This window comes from Mytilus californianus, unplaced genomic scaffold (assembly GCF_021869535.1).
Source record: "Mytilus californianus isolate M0D057914Y unplaced genomic scaffold, xbMytCali1.0.p SCAF_7, whole genome shotgun sequence".
NCBI classification, from domain to species: Eukaryota; Metazoa; Mollusca; class Bivalvia; order Mytilida; family Mytilidae; genus Mytilus; species Mytilus californianus.
In genome coordinates, this window is record NW_026262723.1 from 42,293,511 (window position 1) to 42,307,727 (window position 14,217).

General features: G+C 31.4%; 1 protein-coding gene across 1 annotated transcript; it reads left to right on the plus strand.

Moving 5' to 3' along the window:
* Nucleotides 1-618: 618 nt before the first annotated feature.
* LOC127709471 (transmembrane protein 104-like) lies at nucleotides 619-13,777 on the plus strand. The gene is made up of 10 exons (XM_052215061.1): nucleotides 619-806; nucleotides 2,768-2,889; nucleotides 3,879-3,948; nucleotides 4,578-4,656; nucleotides 5,748-5,800; nucleotides 6,369-6,399; nucleotides 8,315-8,414; nucleotides 9,054-9,162; nucleotides 10,612-10,705; nucleotides 11,977-13,777. Exons 1-10 carry the CDS (start codon nucleotides 762-764, stop codon nucleotides 12,738-12,740), a joined length of 1,467 nt encoding a protein of 488 aa, XP_052071021.1. The 5' UTR covers nucleotides 619-761; the 3' UTR covers nucleotides 12,741-13,777.
* Nucleotides 13,778-14,217: the final 440 nt, after the last annotated feature.

A 14,217-nucleotide genomic window follows, 5' to 3' on the forward strand; every position in this document is an offset into this window, starting at 1 on the left:
TCCTGCAGAACTAGAAACTGAAGAAAAAACAGACTGGCACGGCTTCCTCCGCCTCATTTTTATACTTATACCTCGAATTTGACATTATCGGTCATCTTACACAGGGACAGTCTATACTAGTAAAAAGTCCCTGCTTAGTACCAGAATCTATGATAAACGAGACGATTTTAATTTTGAAATTATAAATTTCCCCCACCTTAGCAGCAACATACCAACTTCACCTGCATATGGGATATACATTTCCCAAGTGATACGGTATTCAAGAGCTTCTGCAGCTGCTACTCATACTTTATAAAACGTCACCAGTGTCTGAGCAGAAAGTTGATAAACCAGGGTAATGTCAAAGGACGTCTCGTCCTTTTTCTAAATAGTTCATCGGAAGATACCGGGGCAAGACCTTGTTTTAAAGAAATATATATATTTATTTTTGAATCGATGGATTTGAAAAAAGGGGGGTCCAATCCTCAAGCGCCTGTGGGTCTAATGGATAAATGTTTAAGTTCCAGGTTTTATAGAATTATAGAATAATCTGGGGTTATAGTAGTCTCATATTGATCTTGTGCAGTGATAAAGGAGACGACAAGCTTTTTAAAAAAGCAAAACTTGTATGTATTTTGTAGGGGAGGTAATTCTATACAAACAACTATCATGTGACTACTTACTTTGACAGAAAACAATTTCTTCCGAATTTTGAACTATGACATGGGCACTGACAATACAAGGAAATTAAAAACGTGAAAATTTCAATTTAACAATTTAAAATGCCTGAACAAATAACAGAAACAGGAGCAACCTACTCCAGACTGGTAAAACTTATATAAATACCGATATTTAAGTATTTCAAAGATAATTTGTCATTTCCCCCAACTTATTTTTACAATTTTTATTCATTTATTGGTGCATGGAGTGGAAAAAGGTCATGTCTTGGAGACCCAAAAATGCCATGGGGGAAAATAATCGGCCTTCTTTTACTTTAGGGGTCTCAACCCATATAGAGCTGTACTAAACTATCCTTTACCCTAAACCTTACCCTAACCCAAACCTAAACCTAACACTAGCGCTAACCCTAAAACCTAACCCTAACCTAGAACATCCCCTAACCTTACCATAACCATGAATGAACCATAAACCCTAAAGTAAAAGAAGGCCAACTAATCAAATAATCACATAAAAAATGTATGGTGGAGTTTCTCTGTCTAGACACAATCAACAGGTTTTGTTTGCTGCCTGGGGGGCTTGAAGAATGAAAGGTCCAGTGTATAACAGCTGTGTAAAGAATAGGAGATTTGGTTGTAAAAAGTCAAAGGTTCACTTCCAGAAACACAAGTTCAGGACCTCAGACCCACACTAATTTCAACTAATCCTTGGATGCCTACCAAAATACAGAATGAAGCATAAGTTTGCACACAAATATACGACAAAGATGAATTAATTCAATTTTCCGCTGCACAGATCAGAAAACATTTATGTAAATTAATGTTCTAAATGTCATGAATGTATAATCAAATTCATAAAAATTTAATTCCCCTTAATTATGTACATGTAATAGTATACTTAGCCTATAGGCACCTGTTGTCACAACCATACATGTAAATTCATTAATTGCATTTGTAAAAATAATGTTAAAATTGCAGATGAACCAAGCAACTATAAGATTCAAGATTTTATTGACCAATCATGGACCCTCATTGAAGGGGCATATATTCAAAATATAACATTTTCACAATGATTATCATAGCATAAGAAATTAATAAAGATGCACTGGTAGTGCACAAATGATTGTAAAAAAAGAAGCAAACAATATATTCAAAACATTCATGATTTATTGTAAAATTACACATTGTAAAAAAAAGTTCACATTCCCATGATTGGAAAAGAATTTGATAACAAGTGGTACATGTATATAAGTACTGTATATGGTGTTACAGTTACTGATAATGGTAATAGCTACAGTTATTAGTATATATGTTGTGTACAAGTTGTAATGTTGTACAAATTATAATTTATACAGATTTTTTGTACAAGTTATCAGTGTTTTATGAACCACTAAACACAAATGGATGATGCAAGCACACAGTCTTTAGTTTCGCATATTTCTGTCATATTTCCACAACTACATGATACAGTCTAATACTGAGCAATGATACAAAAACATTATAAGAACACAAAAAGACTTTTTATGGATATGATTTTGGTATAAGGAGAAAAATAAAATTGGAATTTAAACCATTCAGGTGTCCTCATTTCCAGTTTCAGGACAAAGAGAATAGCACAAAATGTTAGGTTGAAGTATATAAATTTGAATTTAAGACATAAAACTGATATATTTTAGAAGATAAACTTTTATTACCTGGTGCAAGAAGGTATGTGTCAAAATAGTTACAAATTGTACAAAAACCCTGTACAAATTATAATTTGTACAAACTTACATCTTGTACACAACATATACATTGTATACTTAACCCATCAACACCAACACAAGTGAATAAACTAGGATCCTTTATTAAAAAGTCTATAGAACTGAGGACGGGGAACCCTTTAATATTTACTTGCACCTGTATATATATATATATTGAGTTACTTAGTTATTGTCTTCATTTGTTTTGTTATATGTCACAAACTGTAAAGTTTATATGGCAATAAAATATTGAATTGAATTTATATACCTCAGAGCAAGGATTTGTATAGTTACTATACAAATCCTTGCTCAGAGTCAATATCAAGCAATCATAATAGAGCAATTAACAATACATATTTTTAATTCCAGGTTGGTTTGATATACATATTTAATCTGATTGTGGGAACTGGTGCCCTTACTATGCCAAATGCCTTCTCCACTTCTGGATGGTTACTTAGTCTAATTACTGTGATTTTATTGGCCCTAATAAGGTAATATAAGTAGTGAATAATTAAATGGTTATCCGTATTCTTTCTGGGTCAGTAAATATATGTTTGTGTAATAGAGGCATTGATACAATGTACTATACTGCAGCTTTAAGAATCAAAGTAGCCAAGGTCCTAATAAATGTATGGTATTGATTTCATGACTCGAGATATCAGTTGAAGCCTCAAAATTTTCTTCTTCAGAATTTTCTTGTGAAGAGACATCTCAGATCTCTTAATTATTATTACATGTATGAAAAGAAATCTCCAAATTTCTCCTTCTTTCATCGCTTTTTTTCGTTATATGTAGTAGTTTGTTCTTGTCCCCTTCTTACGGACATGTCTGCTTGCCCCAAGTCAATAGGTGTGGAAATACTAGTAGTCTCTGATCAGCTCGCGGCTTTAAAAACTAGCAAATACTGGCACCATTATTTGAACAAAGCCTTTATGATTGAAAATTTATCTATATCATTTGTAAACACAATCGTTTTAACTCATATAGACCTTTCAGTGCTTATGGTACATTGAAGAGACTTATGCTTACTTGAACTGCAGGGTTCTCACTAAGGATTTTTGAAGGCTAGTCCAGGGACTCCTCATATTTGGCATCAGGTGAATCCAAAAGTGAGAAAGTCAAATTGTATTGCTATAATTCACAATGTCAGTCTCCATGACAAAAAAAGAGCAAGGAAATGACATCAAATTTAGACTATTTTAAACTTTTGATATAAAATGATGATATATGTGCTCAGTTGATACAACATTTTACAATCTTGATGCATCTTTGGACTCACCACTTTTGAAAATGATGAGTCCAGACAGATTTTCATGAGTCCAGGACTCATGGACTCACCTAAGTAAAACCCTGCTTGAAGAACCTTATGAATGAACTAATGTTTAATAAGTTCTTTAAAGTTTTAGCTTCTAAACATGAATGTTTTGTTGCTTTAGTTAGTGAAACTATTCTAATTCTGCTTATTTTTCTGTCGTTTCAGTTATTTGACAGTTACTTTTGTTACAGAAACAATGGCTATAGCTAATGCTAAGATCAAGATTGGACAGAGGGTTTGTAATTATATACTAAGGTCACATTGAATTGATTAAATGTTTTTTGACTAGATCCCATAAAATTTCCTGAATTTTTTTTAACTTAAGTGCCTCTTTTTTCTCAACTTTCACTCCAGTAAAATCTAGAAATATTTAGATAAAAAGCAATAAAAGAAACGTATCACTAGCCCAAGGCTTTTTTAGCGAAAAAAAAACTTCCAAGAACAAAGAAATTTGATGTAGTCTATTTTTAAAGTCCTAAATCATTATAAATAGGATGGATAGACAATGTATTTCTTCTTTTCTGTATTCTTCTTACAAAAGAAATGAAAACATGTTATTAATTTCATGCGTCCGAAGCGCTTTTCTGGATAATTTACCTTCTTTAGGAATGCTAAAAGATGAATATTTGAAAGCCAAGGATGTATAAGAACCGAAACAGTTACAGAGATATATGACCAAAAAGTACCTAAAAAATATCCAAATTCATCTAAGGTCAACTTTGCCTGAGGGATATATACAAATATACAATGAGCACACCTTAGCGGCAAAATAGTGTACATTTAAAAAAAAAAACAATATTAAAAAGATAAATACCCCCCTCCCCCCCAAAAAAAAAATATACATATTTTTATATTATTCAATAGATAGCTGTAAATATGGTCAATGAATCTTATGATGAGGAAACATCAGAAAAAGAACCTTTGCTAGGAAATTCATCCACAGGTAAGGGAGAAAAAAACACTGCTAGAGAACTCAACTGCAGGTAAGGGAGAAAAATCACTGCTAGAGAACTCCTCTGCAGGTAAGGGAGAAAAAACACTGCTAGAGAACCCAACTGCAGGTAAGGGAGAAAAAAACACTGCTAGAGAACCCAACTGCAGGTAAGGGAGAAAAAAACACTGCTAGAGAACTCAACTGCAGGGAATTGAAAAAAAACACTGCTAGAGAACTCAAATGCAGGTAAGGGAGAAAAAACACTGCTAGAGAACTCAACTGCAGGTAAGGAAGAAAACACAGCAAATAAGCAAGAAAAAAAAACAGTGCTAGAGAATTCATCCACAAGTAAGACAGAAAAAAAACCTGAAGGAGATATCAGTTGCAGATAAGCAAGAAAACTAGAGAAACTCATCCACAGGTAAGAGAGAAAAAACAAACCACAGACCCAGAGAATTCAGTTGCAGGTAAACAAGAAAAAAAACTACTGCTAGAGAATTCATCTGAAGTTAAGAGAGAAATACATAGTTAGTTAGAACTGGTAGAACTGGTATTAAAATATTGTTTAGCTCACATAGCCCAATGAGCTATAGCAATCACTTTGGTTCATAGTTATTCACTTTTTCAAAGATCTTCTCCCCTTAAACTACTGAACCAATTTGACTAAATTTTGGATAAATGATCTTTAAGGTATCTAGTATAAAGTTTGTGTATTTTATTCTGGTCAATCAAAAACATGGCTGCCCTTGCCTTAGAGGTGTGAATTAGTTACCACCAATCTGAATACAAGACTGGGTTATATCAAATTCACATAAAAATATTTTGAAACAATTCTTTCAATTTTTTTTAAACAGGATTCTTCATAATGTTTTTGTCTTTGTTGTTGTTTTAAGCAATGCTTGAGTATTTTCAAATTCATGCACTTGCATCAAATCCAAATCTCGCTGCATTGAAGACCTGTTGGTGACCTTCTGCTGTTGTCTGTTCTATGGTCGGGTTGTTGTCTCTTTGACACATTCCCCATTTCCATTCTCAATTTTAACATTTTATAAAAATCTGTGAGTCATATTAAGTAATTTTGTTGATTTTATCTTTCACAGAAATATTTAACAATTCAGTTAGTGATTTTGAGATTACAGAAAGAGTTGAACTGGTAAGAATTTTAATACTTAATAAGAAAAATAAATATGCTGGATAGATGAACAGAGACAAGGTCAATGAGGAATAAAATGATAATCCAAGGACTAATTGATTGTACTTTAACTGTGTTTTTTTCATACGAAGATTTGCATGGTAGATAACTCATCTGGTTTAAAATATAAAAATAAGGAGATGTGGTATGATTGCCAATGAGAAACTATCAAGTAGAGTTTAAATGAAGTAGATGTAAGCAATTATAGGCCACAGCTCAGCCTTCAACAATGATAAATACCCATTCTTTATAGTCGGGTACAAAAGGCCCCTACATAACAAGTGAAAAACAATTTGAATGAGAAAACTAACATCCTGATTTATGTACAAAACAACAAACGAAAAAAGTATGATATACAGCAACAAACGACAACCACTTCACCACAGGTCCCTGACCAGGGACAGGCACACACAGAGGTTAATCATGTTTGTGGACGCCTAACCCCAGTGTATATTTGATGGTCACTTCATTGCAGTCATTTTTACAGAACAACTTGATATTGTAATACATTGTAGTTTATATATTGTAGGGTCAAATGGCAGCTTTATTTTTCAACAGAGGTAAGTTTGAGAGTCAAATGCTTGCACATCTGAGGGGGTGGACAGAGGTAAAGGAACATGAAAATGAGGGGGCAGGAAGCAGAAGCGGAGTAAAAATAGGGATATTCTGGGAATTATTTATTAAAATTTTTAAACAATTTTCGTCTGGGAGTAAGGGGATGGAAGTAGGAGTAGAAGAGGAGGGAATTTGGAGTAGAGGGGGAGGGAAGTGGGAATCAGGGACCCCCTGTCCACTCCATCACATCTCTTTTGCTATATTATTTTGTGGTCATGATTGACTGAGTTATCTTGAGTGGAGAAATATTGTATTGTGGATTCATTGTTATTCGTGGGATACAATGTACCAACTTTCTTGGATTTCTTGGATATAGTTGAAACAGGAATTTAAATGTTTAACCAAGTACACAAATTTTATATAAGCTTGTATGCAGACTGTGGCAAAACCACAAAATCAAACATCCAAGAAAATGCAACATTTCCTCAACCCACAAAAATATGAATCTATAAATGTGAATCACATGAATCTATATTTATTACATTGTCTGAAAAATTAAGAACTGTAAGAACAATTTTAGTGAATTTCTAATACATTTTGCCTGTTTTAATATCTACAAAATTTATAAGGATGAAAATGAATAAAAAATTTAATCTTTTGAAGACATACATGTATTACTTTATTGAATATATATAAGAAGATGTGGTATGAGTGCCAATGAGACAACTCTCCATCCAAGTCACAATTTGTAAAAGTAAACCATTATAGGTCAAAGTATGGCCTTCAACACGGAGTCTTGGCTCACACCGAACAGCAAGCTATAAAGGGCCCCCAAAACGACTAGTGTAAAACCATTCAAACAGGGAAACAAACGGTCTAATCTATATAAAAAACGAGAAACACTTATGAACCACATCAACAAATGTCAACCACTGAACACCAGTCCTGTAAACAGTGTAAATGTAAGAATTATCTCCAATACACAATTTTTAGTTGAAGTTTTTCTTAAATCGTCAAATCCTTAAAACAGATTACTGTTAGTAAATTCAGAAACTATTGCATGCATTTATTATTGTGATTGTTGGACAATCTACACAAATACAAGTTTAATTATTGCGATTTCAGGAAATGATGGATTGAAATATGCTATCAAAATTTAAATTGCGATTTTTACATTTGTGACAAAAATTTCATCACAAATGTCGCAATTATAAAATAACATCGCAAATATCTTTGAATTTACAGTAATAGGAGATCTGGTGTATGTGGGTAAGAATGCCCTTTATTGTCAAGCGTCAAAGGAGCCTTGATTTTATTGTAATTCTTTAAATCTCATTTTTTAGCTAGCGTTAGCATCAAATGGAGTAAAATATTTATCATTAACGTTATTTTAACAAATATTTTACCGTCATTCGTCATGTTGGGTACTCCATTCCTCCCCTTGTGTATAGATCAATGAGAAAAGCAACCCACTCAAACAAATTACCAAATAACATCTAGAGGTCAATAGACAGGTCAAGCTGTGAATAAATTGAACAGAAACTATCACAGATCTTTTCTCTCAATACTAAACTCTCAAATAACAAAAAAAAAAAGACATACCAGTTGACTTTGGACAGGTTCCATTGATATGTGGCTGTGTTTAACTACTTAACACAATATTGGTATGCTGCTATGTCAGTTATTTCCTGTTTTCATAGCTATTACTTCAAAGAAAATACTGCTTTTTTTATTTGACAACCACTTAAGGGAACTCTACCAACATAGAATTTAGGAGGTGTTGGTTCAGCAGTTCTTTATTAAAAGAAAATAGACAGAAAAAGATATGAAGCAGATCAGTAAGTGTTATTAAACATTATACAGCTATTGTTTGATTTCAGACTGCTGTCTGTCTATGCATACATTTATTATTTATTTCAGTTGGTATATTTCTGTTTTATCTATGTATGGTGCTGTATTTATATGGAGATCTGGCTATTTATGCTGCTGCAGTTCCTAAATCTCTCAGGGATGTTATATGGTAAGACTTGCTTTAAGGGTTTTAGCTAATATATCATATGAGATACAATTAAAATTTCAGTATATACAATAGCTAACACAGACAATAATTCTTTTTTGTTTAAAATCACTTGATAGTTACTTCCCTCCTGCAGCAAAAAAGAAAAGAAGAAAAAAAAAAAAAAAATGACACACACAGAAGCAAATTAACTAGCTCTTATGCAGTGTATTGCAGATTTTTCATTTATAGAATATCAAAACAAATTTTTTATATTAGGTAGACAGTTTACCACACAGCTCCCCCTCACCCGGTTCTTTTACCCTAGAAAATATGTTTATTTGTCACATGTATTGCAGAATGAAACTAAGCTCAGAAGTAAACATGTATATATTAATTATTTAGGTTGATCAATTTATATTCCAAATTCTGTATAGTTATATAAATTTTATGCTTCATTATTCATGATATCTTCATAATAGAAAACAATGCCTTAAAATCAGTGTTCCAATGAAAAAAAAATAATCATCCATTTCAGTAAGCTTTGGAATGTCGTCTTGAGTTTCAGAGTTATCTGACTTAAAAAAATGCATAAAATATTTTTGATCTTGCATATAAAGCAACCAACAAACAATCACTGTAGATGACTTATAATATTTTCAGTACATATAAGTTACCATCTAATGTATCCTGTAACACTACATTAGGAGAACATGATGGATGTTGGAATGGTCATGGTATTTCCAGACTTCAAGCCTACAGAATCATGGTTGTAAGTTGAATAGATTTTATTTGTTCATCACATGCCTAGCATTTATGGTGATGTTTTTTTTATGTAACAGCATCAGATATCTATACCTTCAATAATGATGCAATTTTTACGTCTTTCCTTAAAGAAGTTGAAGAGGAAACACTTAAGTATGCTGTTTGCATTGACAGTACTAGTATCTGTGTCAATAATTGTTTAAGTTTGTGATTATGTCCCTTTATGATAAAACCTCTTATTGTAAGTCATTCATATTTTATAGGCACTTGTATTGTATTGGCACATCTAACTTTTATGGAGTTAATTTGACACTCAGCCATGGTCCATTGACTTTGTGAAAATTTTGCATAGTTAACATGTTAAAGAGTTATATTTTAAATTTCATCAATTGTATTATAATATTACGCTAGAAGACATGTCTTTGTGTCAACAATTGTGTGATTTTGAAATGAGATCACATACATGTAATGTTGTTTAAATCAAGAGGGGACATCATTCATACATTTATGAAAAAAGATAAATTAGATAATGAGGAATTAACTAATGTTTTACATTTTACTAAAACAACATAAAAAAATTCAGGATAAGACAATCATACATTTAACACTAAACAATACCTGCAATGAAAACAGGAGGAGATAACTAATACATTTGACACTAAACAAGATAAATAAAACCAGTAGGAAACAACTAATTCATTTAACATTAAACAATATAAATAAAATCATGAGGAGACAACTAATACATTTAGCACTAAAACAATAGCAATAAAGTCAGGAAGATAATACTAATACATTAAACACTAAAGGTCTAAAACAATATAAATAAAATCAGGAGGAGATAACCAATACATTTAACTCTAAACAATATGAATAAAATCAGGAGGAGATAACCAATACATTTAACTCTAAACAATATGAATAAAATCAGGAGGAGATAACCAATACATTTAACTCTAAACAATATGAATAAAATCAGGAGGAGACATCTAATACATTTAACACTAAAACAATATAAATAAAACCCAGGAGGAGATAACTACTACATTTAACACTAAAACGATATGAATAAAATCAGGAGGAGACAACTAATACATTTAACACTAAAACAATTTAAAAAAAATCAGGAGGAGATAACTACTACATTTAACACTAAAACGATATGAATAAAATCAGGAGGAGACAACTAATACATTTAACACTAAAACAATATAAAAAAACCCAGGAGGAGATAACTACTACATTTAACACTAAAATAATAACATGTGGAGGAGGTTACTGATACATTTATCATTAAAACAACACCAATAAACCAGAAGGAGTTAACTTTTATACAATTTATCCTAAAACAATGTAAGATGTTTAAGATATGTCACTGTGAATTCAATAAAGGTACATTGTATTTTCATTTGTAACAATTAATTAATTGCATGAAAAACAGTATGTTTATTTACAGGCTGTGTTTATAGTGTGCTTAGGACCATTTACCTTCTTTAATGTACAGAAAACAAAATACTTACAGATATTTACTACAATTACTAGGTGGCTAGGTAGGTATTTAGACAGATGTCTTTTATCTGAAAAAGATGAATAATGACAACAGTATGATGCATTATTTTACCTAGCCCCTTTCAAAATTGAGATTTCATCCATTTAGACAGCTATTGTTTCTTCATTTACAACAGAAGTCATTCATCTTATTAATCAGTGTAAACTGTGATCCTATATTCTGGTGGCATTAAATATATTTTGATAAGTCCTGTCATAAATTTATAATATAAAAATAAGATGATGTGGTATGATTGCCAATGAGACAACTATCTACCAGAGACCAAATGAAATAGACGTTAATTACTATAGGTCACTGTACAGCCTTCAACAATGAGCAAAACTAATAATGCATAGCAGGCTTTAAAAGGCCCCTAAATGACTAATGTAAAACAATTCAAATGAGAAAACTAATGGCCTGATTTATGGCTAGAATTGTTTTTGATGTTACAGTAGCTCTTTATCTCCTTATGTCTGTAGATATTAAAATAACTAAAAAAAAAACACAAAATAATCTACTTTGAAACACTGTGTTATTGAGGAAGTTTTCTATTATACTGTAATTTCAGAAATTTTTGCAATGTTTTCCTTATTGCTAAAATTGCAATCGAATAGGTTTGGCAAAAATAAAAATTCACAAGTTTGGTATTATTATTTGTATGCAGCATTTACTGAAATTGCAATAAATAATCTCAAATTTTTTCCATTGTTCAACAATTTCAATAATTAATGTACACAAAGGAGATTTTGACTTCCCAAATAGGTTAAAATTAGAGATTTTTGCGAAATTGGACAAAATTGTCTGGATTTCAACCAAATTAAGACCTAGGAAACATAGAGTGTAGGCTTCGACAAACAAAATATTCAAGTCAGATATGTCATAAACATTAGGTTTAAAATATCTTTGTTGTCAACGCATGTGCTCTATGTTTCCTCTCCAAAAAATCAACGAAATTTACCCATTTTCATCGAATTTAGGGGAAAATCAAAATGAGTGCTAATTGTGACGTCATGAAAAGAACGCAAAACATAAATTTTCAACAAAAAGACGTTTTTCCAATCTAGTCATTATATTACCTATGAGTCCTTGTGACATTGATCAATAAATCCTAATTTCAAATTTCAGCTAGAATTAAGGGCCATTTTAGGGCCTTATCGAACCTACTCCTTTATGAATTTACAAATCTTGTGATCTAATTCTATTGAAAATATTTGTTGCTTGCCACTTAAGATTTACCGACCCCTTATATTTTTTTTTTCATATTTTTTTCAGCTTTCATACTTATGATTGTCCTAGCAGCCATCAGATTAGAAAAAGGTCAAGGAACAGGTCATCCAGTAGTTGCAGACTTTTCAGGAATACCAAATCTATTTGGTGTTTGTATATACTCATTCATGTGTCACCACTCACTTCCATCCTTAATTACACCAATCAGAAACAAGACAGGATTATACGGGTTAATATTTAGTGATTTTACCCTTATATTAGGGTTTTATGCACTTATATCATTTACAGGAATATATGCATTTAATCATCTAGAAGACTTGTATACATTAAATTTTCTACCAGATGACTGCAACCCTTCTCGGTCAGTGACGAACGTCAAATTCTTTGAATATTTCCTGGCATTATTTCCAGTTTTCACGCTAAGCACAAACTTTCCGATTATTTCTGTAACTTTAAGGAACAACCTAAAAACAATGTTTTACAATGAGGAAAGACCATATTCTTGGTTTGTTGATAAAATTGTATTCCCAGTAGCAGCTATTACACCTCCAGTCATAGTTGCAATAATTACCAATGAAGTGGAGTTCTTAGTGGGCATAACAGGATCTTATGCAGGAGCAGGAATCCAGTATGTCATTCCAGCAATTCTTGTATACTGTGCAAGGAAAGAAGTGACTACTTTTTCTCCAGGACATGTTAATCCCCTAAAGTCACCCTTCAAACATATTGCATGGGTTATATTTGTATTGATATGGGCATGTATATGTATTATATTTGTGACTGTCAATCATATCATTAACAAAAAATGATCAATGTTAGTGACTAGTGAATGTGATTTATTGTGAGATTATACTTTCTGTTCTATTTTTTCACTTATTAGTTCATTTTTTTACGGAGTAGTTCATTTTTTTACGGAGTAGTTCATAGACATTTTATACATATGGATTATTTACATTAGTCTTTTCCAATGGAAGTCTTTTTATATATTTATCTTAAAATGTTAAGACCACTTCCTTTTGAAAAAAAATATCTAAATACTGAATGTAGGGTTGGTTATTTTATGCCTTGAAAAATAAAAAGAATCTGATAGTTTTTAGCTTATCAAAATTTTGCAAATTTGGAAATAAAAAAATAAAAATTGTTAAATCATATTATGTCCATTATAAATGAAGGTATTTAGATTCTTCAACTACATCAAGTGTGATACAATATTTATCCACTTGAGGCAGTTAAATTTTGAAATTTCAAACGCGAGGCTCGCAAAAAGATCTGCAAAAAGATGTGTTCTTAATTTCTAAGTGACGTCATCAGACATGGTTGCCTTATTTCATGACGTCACAATAGGAAATTCAGAGGAAAGCAAGAAAATTTGACATCATAATTGAATTTTGACCAATAAAGAATTGAGATCAAACGAACCACACGTTGATTAAATAAAAATAATCAACAGGTCAGGAAAAGTATAAATCGACAAAGAATTAGAGAAATCATATTATGTCCATTATAAATTCAGGTAGATTTTTATAAGCAACATGTTAAAAGATGTTGATTAGAAAAGTTGCAGACTTCAATAATACATTTCTACACTGCCACATTGTAGTCTGATCTTGAGGTAGATTGGGGTCTAGATCAAAATCGCTAGAATTTTAAAATAATTTGTCAAGATGTAGTTTATATTTTGCTTTTTCAAAAATACAATAAAAATTATGAATCATGGAACTTTTTTCAAGCTTTAGGTTGTGCAAAATTGTAAGATTATCCATGGAAAAATCAAATTTTGTGTGATACAAAAATACTAAAGGAAAGATAGCTCTTATAATGTGCTTTCAGAAAATAAAAATAAAAATTGGGGTCACATGACTAGTTTTCTTCATTTAGATAAACAATCTTACAAACTAACTACAGTTGTCTCTCAAAATTTGCATATTTCATTAAATATTAAGACCAATTGTTTTCTGCTATTTTACAATCCAAAATGGCCCAATACACCCAATGTACCATAACATCAAACATTAGTGCAATACAATTTTGGGAGATATACAGACTTACAATACTTGGTTATATCAGAAGTATTAGTTGTCTTTATTTTGTTGTTGAAGTATATGCATATGTTTGTTATTTTTCATGTTTGTTGTATATTGTGGATTCATTATTAATCATGTATTACCAATTTTCGTGGATTTAGTGAGCAAATCTGAACAACAAATTTAAATGTTCAACAAAGTACAAACTTTCTATATAAGTTTTGATCACAGATTTTGACAAAACCATTAAATCAAATATCCT

Bases quoted from the DNA above. Each gene is read 5' to 3' on its own strand.
- LOC127709471 (XM_052215061.1), top strand. From the start codon at position 762: ATGCCTGAACAAATAACAGAAACAGGAGCAACCTACTCCAGACTG. The intron at 807-2,767 runs GTAAAACTTATA...TTTTAATTCCAG, and splicing joins GAGCAACCTACTCCAGACTG to GTTGGTTTGATATACATATT. The intron at 9,163-10,611 runs GTAAGTTGAATA...GTTTATTTACAG, and splicing joins AAGCCTACAGAATCATGGTT to GCTGTGTTTATAGTGTGCTT.